General features: G+C 33.3%; 1 protein-coding gene across 10 annotated transcripts; it reads left to right on the forward strand.

Annotated features, from left to right (window-relative positions):
• The first annotated feature begins 8,079 nt into the window (after positions 1-8,079).
• On the forward strand, positions 8,080-14,523 carry ALG10 (DIE2/ALG10 family). Of its 10 annotated transcripts, none has more exons than XM_088091480.1 (11): positions 8,080-8,378; positions 9,192-9,286; positions 9,370-9,500; positions 9,581-9,803; positions 9,909-9,997; positions 11,062-11,395; positions 12,199-12,463; positions 12,619-12,756; positions 12,858-13,062; positions 13,831-13,973; positions 14,055-14,523. In XM_088091480.1, the coding sequence occupies exons 4-11, from the start codon at positions 9,714-9,716 to the stop codon at positions 14,312-14,314; spliced, it is 1,524 nt and encodes a 507-aa protein (XP_087947606.1). In that variant the 5' UTR covers positions 8,080-8,378; positions 9,192-9,286; positions 9,370-9,500; positions 9,581-9,713; the 3' UTR covers positions 14,315-14,523. The 10 variants fall into 10 exon arrangements, with proteins under 10 accessions (XP_087947606.1, XP_087947605.1, XP_087947609.1 ...); XM_088091479.1 differs by having other exon boundaries at positions 9,373-9,500; XM_088091483.1 differs by having other exon boundaries at positions 8,080-8,350.
• Positions 14,524-15,024: the final 501 nt, after the last annotated feature.

Here is a 15,024-nt window from a genome sequence, read left to right on the forward strand (position 1 = left end):
GAGTCGAAATAAACCGAGAATGAAAGACAAAATCACACAGGGCACAGGAAATCAGAAAATGGTACAACCTAGGACAAGAACAGTGAAGGGAAAGAGGGAAAATCTACTTACCCGCTAGAACGCAAAACCAATCAGATGGTTTCGTAGCTCTTGACTCCAGGAACAAGAAAACACCACCAAATTAGGACTCAATCGGTGGAAAAGGGCTGGAAACCTAGAGAGAAGTCAGAGCACTCGAGTTAGGGCAAGGTTTCTGTTCTAGAGAGAGAGGAATCTATGAAATGAAATCTGACTTGCAAGGAAAGAGCCCCTCCCAAGGTTCAAGTGTCCTTGGGTCAATGGGCCTGGCTTGTCAAATTAGGGTCCAATGGCTTTATAATATGTTTTTCTAGATAACAAGGCACCTTGAGCTAAGAGAGCAAACAATTTACTTCATGATATAGCATTAGTCTCTCTTTTTGCTTCACAATTGGATAGACCATTTCTCAACTTATATCCCAACTTTTATTCATTGAACTCATGTATATTTCTCTTCTTCTTTCTTCTTTTTCATTCTTTTTTAAGTCAACTTGTTATTTTCTCAATGCTCCTTTATGTCATAACTCCCGTAAACTTAAACCATTCTCCTCATCCTAACAAATGAAAGCAACCACAATCTCTGTTCAACAAGCTCAACCACATCATTTCAATCAAATTTTCACTACAGTTCTCATGGATAAAGAGCGAGCACAAGAGATTTACATTCAATTTAAGCACAACATATGATTCACTTAAATCACAAAACCAATTGCACAAGAACTGTCCACTAGGCAAGTCAAACAGAAATCCAATTACTAAAAGCTAAAATCAAATAAAACTTGAAATTAAAACTGAAAAACTGATCAAAATGGACTCTTTGCAGCTTCAGCGGTGTAGGACACTAGCTTCACTTTTCATCTGAAACATCTTCCTCCTCCCAGTAGCTTATACTCCGTAACTACTCCACCTCCTCCATCAGTAGGGGCTTGGCCCCCAGGCCATGCTACACGAGCAACAAAATCTTCAAGTCACAGGTTGCTCAGCTCACACATCCCTCAAAGGTTGACCAATCGTGGTTTTGAACTTGTTAAGTCCTCAGGAATATCTTATACTGTAGCAAGAAAGCTCAAAGTAAAATTAGTATCTCATAGTCAACAATTGAAGAGAAAATTTCAAAAACACACTAAAAGAAATGTGCAAAAGAAAGCAAAGAAACAAAACACTCAAAACAAACAGAAAAAGAAAATGGTGCTTAAACTACGCTTGGGCGCCCTTGTGGTATGGGTGCTTGAGCGCTACTCAGCCAAAAGTGGGAAAATGTTGGCCTGATCCACGGGTGCTTGGGCGCCATTCTGTAGCACAAAATTTTGCCTCTCACGTTGGGATTTTTGGTATATGACCCTTATTCAAACTAAAATCAATCCAAAATATCATGTTTGCATTAAAGAAACATGCCAAAACCATAATAAATGAAATTGAATGCATGAATCGTAAGTTGAATGCACATTTCCAAAGCTTTTTACTCTAAAACTCAAAACTGCACTTATGCATTCAAATCATATTTAAGCATTTCATATCACACCAAAACATCCTAAAGCATACCATAACATGTCAAAACAGATTTAAGCACTTGAAAACACACTAAAGTATACCAACTCACACCAAAGCACACTAAGACAATCAAAAACACAAAATACATCAATCACTCTAACAAACAAATAAACACAACAAAACAAACTTAAACACTCTAAGATAATCAAATTGAAACACACATGACAAAAACACCTTCAATTACTCAACATTCAATAACAAAACTACAAAAACATAAAATGAAGGTTTATAATTATGCCTCCCAAAGGCACAACAACACAAAAAGGTTTTAAAACACATGAAAAGGAGAGTGTGAAAGAGTGCAAAGCAAGGGAAAGCTTAGAATATAAAAAAAATATGTAGAACCAGTTTTGGGGCGCCTAGGCATCCCTGGTGCAAGGGCGCTTGAGCGTCATTCAGCCAATTGGGTGCAGGATGACTACTGGTTAGTTCATGCCTAGGCGCCACTTAGCATGGGACGCTTGGGCGCCATATCAGTTTTTTGCATAATGGAGATTTCTACAAAATTGACCACTTACTATGTGATTTTTGGTATGCACTCAAACACAAACCAAGCTACAACTAATATAATACACTTATACAAACCACAAACACAACATTATAACTCAAAAATCACAAAAAATGCAACAAGGCACACATGCAAAACATAAGTTACTAATGCACATGACACAAAAATTACACAAACACAAGTAAAAGGGTAAGAAAAGTGGGTTGCCTCCCAAAAGCGCTTGTTTAACGTCATTAGTTTGACAGATGAAACCATGAAGTGCGGATGTTGTTGTTGGTGTACTCCTCTCACCAACCTTTCTTGAACCTCTTTCTAGCCACCAACTCAATCCTCAAAGTATAAGGATCTTCATTTTAGCCCTTCCACTACATTGACATCTTTAAACACCCAACCTTTTGATCAACTTTGGCTTGCAAGGCTTGTGTTCTTTGTCTTCAATCAAAGAATGGTGGTGACTAGGCTTTCTCATTTGGTTCTCCCTTTCTTCTACTTCCCTCGGATAACACTTGAAGCATATTCAAGGAAGGGATAATTTTGGGAAAATTGTGGTGCTCAAGCTTGTTGTCTCATTGTGACACCATTATTCCTTCAATCTCAGGGTTTACAAGATGCCTTGGAGGCTGTAGTCGTCCTTGTATGAACATCCCCCTGCATACACTTAGACACAACTAGGCTAAAGCCACAAATTAGCTCAAGACAAAGAATATCTATTTACAAGAATAGAGTAGAGAATATACAAAAGAATAAAGCCTTAGAAATTGCACAATAGTCTAGTATAGATCACGAGTCCCCAGTGACGGCGCCAAAAACTTGTTAACTCATTGTTAAGTGTACCAAATCGTTCAAGTAATATAAAATGGTAATATTAAGTATCGTTTCCCAAGAGACTCGTGTAATACTAGTTAATTTCCCTATTAATAATTCATTTAGACTCAAGAACAACACATCACAAGTGCAATAAAGATAAAATTTCAACTGTACAAGGTTGGACTTTGGTGTTTTGAAGAAACTTAAAAATGGAATACACTAGAAATGATATGAAATGACATTGTTAAAGTTAGGTTTCACCAATTCACTCTTGTGCATACACACCTTCATCTCCTCTCCATTAAATTACTAAAGTCAATCCACAAAATTACTCTAGACCTAATCCCTTAGGTGAAAGAGCCTATCTTTTTCCTACTAACTATCAATCCCTTGATCAATTAACAATCAAAACCCGCATTAAGAACTAAGATCTAAGACAACAAGTGAATCATCTTCCATCCCTAGAATCAATGAACCACTAGGACTTTTGTTTCAGTTCTAGATTACACAAGATACATTCCTATACCCATGAATCAAAGATCAAGCCATGAACATCCTTAGTACATGCAAGGTTTAAGAATGGAAACAAGAATACTAGCAATTGGTAGAAAATGCATATATATATTCAAATCATTCAACAAATATACATTTACCCCAACAAGATGGGTTTGGCTTTCCATTTCCATGGAGAGCCTTTAAGCTTACAAAATGGTCATGGAAGAAGAAGAAGAACCCAAAAAGGAAGAAGGGAGTGTTCCCACAAACCTTAGCAGCCCTCCAAGCTCTCTTCTGAGTGAAATTGTGCCTCCAAACTACCAAAGACTCAAACCTTTTTGCATTTTAGGGTTAAATAAGCTCAATCTACCACATCAGCGAAAGTGGGGCTCAACGCCCTGGATGGGGCGCCCAGGCGCCAATTTTGCGAACTGGATGGTGCTTAGAGCCCTTACAAGGGCGCCCGGGTGTGAAGTTTCTGAAGCAAATAGTGCTCATTGCCCCTAGAGGGGCGCCTAGACATGAGATTAGGGCGCCTAAGCGCCAAATTCTAGCAAAATTGCTTCTTTCTCCCATTTTTTTGTAGATTTGCTTGATCTTGTGGCTCGTTAAGCTCTATACATTGGTGGAGGTTCTTCCAAGCACAATATTAGCAACAAAATAAGAGGATTAGTGATTAATTTATACCAATGTAGCCCAAAATATAAATAAACACTAAAACAAGATAAAAGAGAGGATTTAAGCAAGTAATAAGCTAAAGAGGACTTGATTTTTCTCTAAAATGAACCTTAGATAATGGTAAGAATTAGCATTATCAAAGGCATGGAGTGGAACTGAGCATCACAAAGTTAGAGAGCTACTGGACTCTAAGGCGCTGAGCGACTAGTTTGAACGCTAAGCATTGTGAAGACAGTGAGCTCTCTGTGTTTTGAGCATTGAGGGAACACTTTGGGCCACTGAGGTTGTGTTATTTGTTTGACGGGCGTTGCGCGGTAAGAAGTTGCATTGAGCGCCCTTCTCTAATGCAAGTGTGGACCTTTGTTTCTCTTAATTTGTTAGGCGATTGACTTGCTCGTTGGGCACTAATAAAGTATTATGCAACTGTTTTGGGTTTTCCTTTAAGTTTTATGTACTTTCAAAAAGTTGATTTGTTTAGGATGCTTTATACAAATTAATTAGGGTTAAATATGTTTTTGGTCCCTTAACTTTCAGCGAAAATTGGAATTAGTCCCTCTTCAAAACTTTGGACTAATTTAGTCCCCAAACTTTAAAAATGTGTGAATTTAGTCCTTTTAACCAAATTTTGTTAACTTTTTTTGATGTTTCAAACGCATTTCTCAGTGAACATTGAAGCAAAAATGTGTCAAACAGTGTAAACAACTCAAATGCTATCATGAAACGCACTTGAAACATCAAATAAACCTAACAAAATTTAGTTAAAAGGACTAAATTCACACATTTCTAAAGTTTGGGGACTAAATTAGGCCAAAGTTTTGAAGAGGGACTAATTCCAATTTTCGCTGAAAGTTAAGGGACCAAAAACATATTTAACCCAATTAATTATATTGGTGGGTATTGTATATGCTTATGGTTGATGAATATGGTGGTGTGCATGATGTTATTTCAAGTATAATATGAGAGTGATAATGATTTTTGGTTATTGATATGGTATCTATGTTTGGCGTAATTCCATGGACCCCATGGTCAGACTCCATGGTGGCGTTCACTAGTGTTATGTATTGATGTAGGGACTTAATCTTGGAAGTTATCTTGACACTTCAATGACCATTCCATCTAAAGTAGAGAAAGAGGATTATATGGTGAGGAGTAGGAGAAGGTCCAGGTCTATGATTTTATTCTTTGGTCATAGGTGGTCGACGAACTAACCTCGAGTTGCAGCTTGGGTGAGCAAGTTGTTTCACCACTACAAGTGCAAAACTTGCCATAGTATGAATCATTACACGTATTAGGATGATCAAGTCTAAGCGTTATGAATCTTTTTATATTTTGGTTTGAATTGAGAATGCAATTCTTATGTATGATTGAACATTTGAACTAAATTGTGATTGTTTATTTGTAAAAGTTAACTTACCCTTCTGATTTGTTTGTATCTTTGTTTGTGTTTATCTTTTGTCATGATTATTTGATTGGTGTGAATAGATGACGATGTATAAATAGTAGGATTTCTTATTATGTATATTTGGAGTTCTGAAAAACTATTTTATAATAGTTAGTCTATGTATAGGAACTCTTGGTTTTAGAGACTCGTTATATATAAAATCTGCTGTTATTTAAAATTTGGTGTTATTGTTAAGTTTGAATGTCTATAATGATACTTTATATGTTTTCTTTTAGTTAATTGTTTTTGTTTATTAAATATGTGATATTTTCGTAGCAGCATTAAAACTATTAAAATGAGATGTTATATTATATAATATTACAAAATTGTAAAATTAATAAATTATAAAGTTATACAATTATGAAATTATAAATTTGTAAAATTAGAAAATTATAAAACTGTAAAATTATAAAATCATATTATTATAAAACTATAAAATTAGAAAATTAGAAAATTAGAAAAAGAGTAAATTTATAAAACTACATTAGACAAAAACTAAACATGAAGTCAAAGTAAGACATCAACCAAATTACCTATGAATAGTCACATCACTACTTCTCTGACAAACATCTAACATGCATATACTTAATTGAAAAAAAGTTTTTGAATTTGTGAAAAATCAATAAGCCAATTTTTTTAATAAGGATATATTTAAAAAAAATTAAATTTATAAGAGACTTAAAATTTAATTAAACTTAACTAAAATAATAGAATTAAAAATTAAAAAAAAATTAACCGAAAGTCATACTCTCTTTATACACCTTGAAAAAATATTAAATTGTTAAATATTATTTAAATATTTAACTAAGATTAATATTTTTTATAAATTTTAATTTTAAAATACATATTTTTGAAATAAATTTTATCTTTAAAGAAAAGTTTAATTACTTTATCCAAATTAAAATGTAAGATATTTTAATTATTTTATTGAAAAACATTTAAAAACTAAAAAAATTAGAAATAATTTAAATATGATGTATTTTAATTTCTTAAAATTATTGAAATACGTCTCCAAATACAAAATTAATTTCTAGACTTATATGTTTTTATCCTTTATTATTCTGTATGGGACTAAGTTAACTAACGTAATTAAGAAAATTGATAAATTTAGTTGATCACAGAAAGTATTTCGTCAAAATGGGTTGAAACCAAATACAAAATCTTTTATGCGAGCCAATTTTGACCTGGCTCACTAAGAACCCGGCTCGCACAGGTTGAACCCGTGGTGGGTTAGATTGGCTTACCAATCCACCTATTTTTTTAATTAAATTAAAGTAATTATTCAAATCTTATTTGAAATCAAATTAATTAATTAATTATTCAAAATGTACAACCTTTACTCTTTTACTTAGCAATAAAAGTCTTTCGCGCTGTTGTCTTTCCAAAAGTTTCCAATAAAATTCTAAGATTATAGATTGGATAATATTATAGATGGAGATAAAGAAGAAGATGCTTCAAGAGACCATAGTGGATTTATCCATTCAGGACTCTAATTTAATACATGCATAATATTATAGATTGGATAATTCAGGAATATATAATTTGTTTTATCTTGTTTTTAGACCTATCTACAAGCATGACAGTTTTATCTTGTGGTATATATTTTTGTTAACGGTTATGTGTAGTTTCTTGGTCAAACGGTTATGTATGTCTCATTAAACTAAATTGGCAAAATTGTATGCTTGATAGCTTAGAATATATATAACACTATATTTCTTTTGTTTCATTTTCTTTTATATCAATTAATCCAATTATTACTGTTTATCGATCAAAGTAACATATTATAACAATCTAAGAAGAAGAGGGAGAAAAAAAAGTTAATTAAGTGAGTCAATGAGCCAATCCGTTTAACCCACTAACCCGTGGTGGGTCGAGTCGGGTTCGAATTTTTTCGGCTTACTAATAAATGAGCCGGGTTTGGTTGACTCATTAAGTGGTCAACCCGTAATGGATCGGGTCAGATTACCCGTTTGGACAGTTCTACTTAACTTGCATATCTCTTCTAAAACTATTTTTTAAAAAAAATTCCACTTACGTTTTACTTAAATTTTATTAAATAACACTTTCAAACTCTAATTTTAAAATATATTTTCTATATTTTAATAAAAAATACTCACATCCCTTATTTTTGTGTTTTTGGCTATAAATTAAGTAAATAAAATTTTGAAAATTAAAATAAAAAATTTTAAAATATGAAAATAGAAGTATTTATTCTTGTATGTAACAATGCAGAAAAATATTGTAAACCGAATATACATTTTCTTTTAAAATATAAAAATTTATAGCTTTATAAAGACATTGTTATAAGATAAAATAAATAAATATAAAATATGTGATTAATTAACGTATCATTGTACAGATATTTGATACCAGTCCAAATTTAAATAAAATAAAGAGAATAAGTATTAGTTTATTTTTACTGAAAATAATTACTGTAGTTTTAAATTTTAAAAATGAGTTTAAATGTAATTAATATTAATATGAACTTGAAAGAAAATGGTGCTTTTCATATAAGTTACGAAGTTAAACTATAAACGAAAGGCGATGTTGTTCCCTCAAATGGAGAGTGAAGATGACCCAAAACCCAGAAGTGTGAATGCTGAACAAACAGCATAGTATTTGGCGCAGCAATTTTCTTTCAGACACCTTTTATTTGAGCTAATCCTTTTTATCAAGAAATTTCACCCGTTCAAAATTTGTCTTAAAGGGGCTTTTTCTCTTTCTCTGGCACAGCTTTCAGTCGTGGCAGGTCTCGGCGTGCTCCTCGGCATCACTCGCTTCTCTCTGCAAATGTACAAATACTGGTTTGGTACCCTTTTGGTATGCCTTGTTGGAGCTTGATTTGCTTCTTCTTTTTTCCCATTGTTATGACCCGTTTATCACTCCCATCTATATTTTGTAGCAACTCTTTTGTGGATTTTAAATTTGTTGTAGAGGGAAAATGGGTACTCCAGTGAATTATAAAAGTTGCATTTTTTTTAGTTATTTTGGAGAATGCATGATGATACAGTCTTTAATGGAGAGTGTAAACCATTTGTTAGGTTAATTGATTTGGGAGATGGGGAATGTGGTAACTTAAATATGCAGTGAGAACTGATCATATTTATGTGCTGGTTCTTGTTCTTTTTATGAACTATTGTTATTCTGTGGGAGTGACATCAATTTATGAACTGGTTAACATGATTTGAGAGGAAGAGTTAAACATGCTTATCAATGACACGACGAGATGCTATAAAGGTTGTAGTTGAAAAATACTTGAGAACTAAAATAAAACTTGTGTTTAGATGGCATGGATGATACATCGGTTCTGCATAAGGTTATTAGACTTTCTTTACTTTATGTATATGTTTCTATTTTATGCACTGTTGTGATTAGCCAAGTAATGGACCAAGTCCAAGACTTACAGACTGGTGATTGAGAAGTTTCTGCTGATTATGGTGATGTACAAAGCTATTTGTTCATGTGCGCTTTTCATGGTTTCCAATTCTTTAATCAGCTGATTTAACATCCACATGTAACCCAACCCACTCAGACTCTACGGCTTTTACTCTCCTATACGATTTTCTCCATTAACACTTATTAGTTTTTAGGTGTGGTTCACATCATAAAGTATTTTTAACATTGTGTTTGCAGTTGCAGTCACTTCCGCTGCAATAGCAAGGATTGCAAATCATACTTCCTATTGTCACTGTGACTTAGTTAGGAACGCATTAGAATTTCCATAGAAGGTTTGCCATTGAATGGAATAGTTTGATCCTGACTATAAATTGACACTTTTGGGATTGTGCTGATTTTAATGCCTATTTGTTAGCAGGTAACGCAGAAATTTCTTTCACCTTTGGAATATACATATTTGTAACTTTGTCAAGATAAAGGGCACCCTATTGTGCTTTTCATGTGATACTTGGATGCATAACTGTCTTTGTAGTATTCCATGCTTTGGTAATGCAATTTCATATTCGTGAGAAAGATGTCTACATCAATTATACAATTTATATAACTTCTTCAGTGTTGTTATTCAGGAAACTTTAGGGTGAGAATTCATCTGGAGCGTGCTGAGTCATAGTTATTGCACATGGCAATGGTATACGCTTTTTAACATCTTGAATTATTGTTGCTCTTGTGGTCCTGTTATTATTGAAGATAGAGGAGGAAATGGGAAAATTAGCTCTTGCAGCAATAATGAGCTTATGTGTTATTCCTGCCTCCATAATGGTTAATCGCATAGTTCCTGAGCCATATATGGTAAGAAAAAGTTTATTAAACTGGAGAGCAGACAGTTGTTGATACTTAGATTGATACTGAAGAAATTTACCTTCATTCAATATGATTGAGATCCATGATTTGCAGGATGAGATATTTCATGTACCACAGGCAGAGCAGTACTGCAAGGGAAATTTTGGAAGTTGGGACCCTATGATTACCACTCCTCCTGGCCTGTATGTTCTCTATTATCTTTGGTATCTTTGCCTCTGGCCCCATCTTCAGGAAAAAATTGATCCCAGTAGCTTATACCAACTACTTATATGTTATGCCAAGGGAAGTTATTTCAGCTTGAAAAGTACAATTGGTTGAAGCACTTTGCCTGATAGGCTTAGGCTCAGCTCTCACCGCTAACAATCTCCTTTAGCTTATCCTTGTTGAAGCATGTGGCATGCCTTCTCCTTCAAATGGGGCAGCCTTGCCTCTACCAAACTTTTATTAACAAGAATAAATAAAATTATTTATATGTAATGGAATTGTGTAGAAAAAGCATATTGTAGGATGAATAACAGAAAGTATGAAATCATTCATAAATGATTAACTAGGTACCAATATGTGGGGTATGCGAAACTTTCAGTGTAATATTTATGTTGGACAATTTTATTCTTGCAATGCATCTAATGTATTTGGTGTGCATTTCAAACAGAAGCAGTTATATGAATATGTAATCAAAATGGAAATTTTCCAGACAATGTGAGACGTTTTTATTATTCTCCAAGCCTAGCTATAAATATTTTGGTCTGCTTCTGTGCTTTAGTTGGAGTGGTAGGCAGTGACAATTGACAAAAATATAGAGAAAGGTTGTTCTTGGTATTGTTCTTAATGATTATGATTAAGCACGGTTGAAGCATCATCCAAGTCTTCAAGTGAATAAAAGGGCCAAATATAGCAATTTGTAACAGGTTGCTTGCATTGCTTAATCTAATTGTAGTATGATTATCAAATGAGAATCATACTCATGGAAGCTAACTTAAAGCTACGCAATAGTTTTTCTGTTAATTGAATGGGTGAAACCAAATGATTTAAGTATTGAACCTCGGCCACTTTGAATAATTAAAAACTTTGTGTATACTATACTCTTTCTCACTATCTATCTGGTACAAACAGAAGATAATGTTTGAAGTGTCTTTCAAATCTCTAGATTGAGCAAACATAAACAGTTCTGCATAGATATATTATTGAAAGTATAATGCAGTGTCAAATGTCAAGTTTGATCTTTGCAATTGAAAAACTTTTGCAGGTACTGTCTTTCACTTGCACATGTTGCTTCTTTGTTTCCAGCCTTGTACTCTGTACAAGCTATTTCCTCATTTTCTGACATGTGCTCTGTGGCAATCCTTCGATCAGTTAATGGTGTCTTAGCAATTGTCTGCAGTGTAATTTTATACGACATAATTATTCATTTGAAGCCAACACTTACCAAGAGGAAGGCGATGCTTCAAGCAGTGGTCCTATCCTTGTACCCCCTTCACTGGTTTTTCACTTTTCTCTATTACACAGATGTTGCTGCTGTTACGACAGTGCTGGCTATGTATCTAGCAAGTTTGAAGAAAAATTACTGGTTTAGTGCATTGGTAAGGCATATTTTGATTTTAATGTTGTAACCACATTTAAGTTGATATAATTTTTTGTTTGTGTTTATATTATTTTTATATAAGTTCCTTTATTTTATTAACTTGTGTCTCATCTAAAACAGTTGAACGTATGTGTACATATTACAGATACAGATGCCTATTTTCTGTTGCTATTGAACATATTTACTGGAAAGACTCGATTTGTTTCTCATTTTGATCCTGTGTACTTTTAACTAGGAATATACGCATACACCACGCATACGTGCATATATATATGTATACTTATTGCAGGACTAAGTTCAATATTACTTTATCATTTCTTCATTGTGGTCTTATTTCAGAAAATAAAAGCAATATTATAAAGTTAATTCATATCACTATTTTTGTATCTATTCCTGATTCAAATGGATCTTTGTTATCCCATATCTCTTGTATATTTTTGTTTACTTTGATTTAAAAAGTAGTATCAATTTTTTAGTTTGATATAAAAAACCAGAAGATCTCTAAATTGTTTTGGTTTTCTACTTGTAGTTTTCTATTTTTTATGTTCTTCCTTACACTGCCCCAACTCTTCCCTCACTCCTATTCGCTAAAAGTTAGTTTTTGAAAATTGTTTTATAAACTAAAAAAAATCAAACACATTCTTCGTCTCTTGGTTTTCAATTTTGGCTGTACGACACAACTTTTAATGAATAGGTTTACGGATAATTCCTATATATAAATACTTTTAGCATCATACCTGGATTATATTTGTCATTCTATTTTATAGAGTGCTGGTAATTCGTTCGAGTTTATTGATACAGATTGGAGCATTGGCAGTTTTTATTCGACAAACAAATATTATATGGGTGTTTCTTGTTGCATGCACTGGGATCATAAATATTTCTGTGACTCATGGAAAGCAAAATACAAAATCTATCAAGTCAGATGTGTCTGCCAAGCATGGTTTAGAATATGCCACTGGTACTAATACAGAGGGTTTCAATCTGAGAAAGCGAAAAGTTGTTAAATCTGGGAATACTATTGAACACTCATCATCACGTGATTCTTCTCCTTCCTCTTACTCAGGTTTGCTTTCACTTGTTTAAGAAAACCATGAGTTCTATTTTGAGCCTAAGAAAATAAAATAACTAAATAACTGTAGATAGAATAAAGTTAATCCCATCCTCTGACTACCTTTTTTGCAGTATATAGGATTGGTTTTTATTGATATTATTTTGCAGGTTTTGCTGATGAATTATGGGCTATCCTTTTAACATTATGGTACCTGAAATGGGAGATTCTAATTTCATTTTGCCCATTTCTCATGGTGGTGGTGGCCTTTATTTTATTTGTCTATTGGAATGGAAGTATTGTTCTGGGTAACATTCATTTTCTTGTTTTCCCTGGTGATGATCTTTTTGGGTCCCTTAGGGGCCCCAAAGACCCTCTTTCTCACACATATCCTATACTGACACTGCAGGTGCAAAAGAAGCACACGCAGTTACCCCACATTTTTCTCAGATGCTTTATTTTAGTTTGGTTTCTGTACTGGCTCAGGCTCCTATGCATATCACTATCACCCAGGCTGTGGACTTGTTTCGTATGTTTCGGAAGAGTAGGGCCCTTCTATTCTTTCAGATGTTCCTGGCCCTTGTAGTTGGCATGCTCTCAGTACACTTTTTCAGGTTATGTCAGACTCAGATGACTTAGTAAACTATCAAGCAGAATCTGTTTTTTTGATTGTCAACACAATTAAATGCATGTTTTGGTGGTGGTGAATTTATAGACTGCCGTTGCAGTTTTTCTTCAATACTGTAAAATTTTAAGTTCTCTTTCCAACTTCTTTTTACTTATAGAGAATGCTAATTAGATAGAAATGGAAAGTTTTATAGGAAATTGTTGCATTTATTATTACCAATGCACCCCACCATGATTTGTACTGAAAACCTTCTGTTCATTAATTCCTTATCCAGTCCTTAATGTGCTCATTCTCAGGACCCTTTGTTTGTTGTCTCTTACTAAAGTTTGTCCAGCAGTTGTATGTGATAACTTTTCCACTTGGGTTGCATGAATGTCAACACTTTATCATCAAGCCCAACTCATTCTAAATCTCTACTAGAAGAATTTAAACTCATCTTTTACCATGACCCTATTTACGTAAATTTTTCAATAAACACTTAACCGAAAAAGAAATAAGTCAAAATGATTTAAGCTTCTCTCATTGCTAAAATTAGCGTGAAATAGTCAAAATTAGTTTATAGAGTAGTGTAATGAAAAATCTCTTATATATTATGCACAAATTAATTTTAACTTGCCATAAAAGTTTAATTTATTTTCTTTTATGAGGGGTCATTAGAAATTTATCCAAACAGAACCTTTATCTAAACTCTACTGCATTTTGTATGATATGTGTAATTTCAACTTTTTGGCTCACTTGTGTCTCAACTTTGCAGTGTAGCTCATCCATACCTTCTTGCTGATAATCGGCATTACCCTTTTTATCTTTGGAGGAAAGTTATAATGGCTCACTGGTCAATTAAATACTTTCTGGTCCCAGTTTATATATGTTCATGGTTTTCCATCATCCACATGTTGGGTTAGTGTACACAGACATACTATGAAATCTTGTTTTATTGAATTGCTTGTAGGATTATAACTACTATCCTTTATCAAACAGGAAAAACTAGAAGTAAAATATGGGTTTTGGCATACTTCTTGGCCACTGCAGCTGTTCTTGTACCAGCTCCACTGATAGAGTTCAGATACTACACCATACCATTCTATTTCCTGGTGCTTCACTGTGACAATAGTGATGATCAAAGTTGGATTCTCACAGGCATACTGTATATTGGGGTCGATATCTTTACAATGGCCATGTTTCTGTTTCGGCCTTTCCATTGGGCCCATGAGCCTGGAATTCAAAGGTTTATATGGTGATTCAATTCATTGAAAAAAATATTTGTAACAGCAAAACCAACTTTTTTGGGAGGCTTTTACCACCAGTTTTACAAGAGTGGAATTTTAAATCTCCTTAGTTATCTTTTTGAGGGATTTAAATCTCCTTAGTTGATATGATAATCCTTTTAACTAGAAGAAAAATTATTTTTTCTTGTTGAATTTTCTGATTATGAGGGTTCCTTTCATTATTTTTTTGTGTAATTTAAATAGGTGAATTTGAAACTGTTATAAATGATTAGTTTGGTCCTTGAAAGAAATGAAAAAATTGATTTACTCCGAACATGTGTTAAAAATTGCAAATTAACTCCTGAACGTCATAGTTTAATAACAGTGACTTCTGATTTAGTATCAAATTGATCTCTAATATTACATTTTAGTAACCAAGTGGTTTCAAGAAACGCAACATCAGAACAGAGTTCTGGGGATTTTTATTCATTTAAGAACTAAATAAATTTTTTTTAGGTTGAAGTTCATGGTGTCTTACATATTGAGTGATCAGATTAATCATTTACCCTTTATGGTTGATTGTATGCTCTGAAGTATGGATACCCTTAGAGATATGTTGTATACATACTCGATACAAACCTATTCCTTGTATGATTTTGTTAATCATATTATGAACCTAAAGTACATATTGACTTCATAATTAATCTTTGTCGGAATCTGATTCATCAACATTAATGAAGTCT

Source organism: Vigna umbellata, chromosome 5 (genome assembly GCF_029865625.1).
Source record: "Vigna umbellata cultivar VRB3 chromosome 5, Vumbellata_1.0, whole genome shotgun sequence".
Taxonomy (NCBI): domain Eukaryota; kingdom Viridiplantae; phylum Streptophyta; class Magnoliopsida; order Fabales; family Fabaceae; genus Vigna; species Vigna umbellata.

Bases quoted from the DNA above. Each gene is read 5' to 3' on its own strand.
- ALG10 (XM_088091475.1), top strand. From the start codon at position 9,714: ATGGGAAAATTAGCTCTTGCAGCAATAATGAGCTTATGTGTTATTCCT. The intron at 11,396-12,198 runs GTAAGGCATATT...TTATTGATACAG, and splicing joins ATTACTGGTTTAGTGCATTG to ATTGGAGCATTGGCAGTTTT. The intron at 12,464-12,618 runs GTTTGCTTTCAC...ATTATTTTGCAG, and splicing joins TTCTCCTTCCTCTTACTCAG to GTTTTGCTGATGAATTATGG.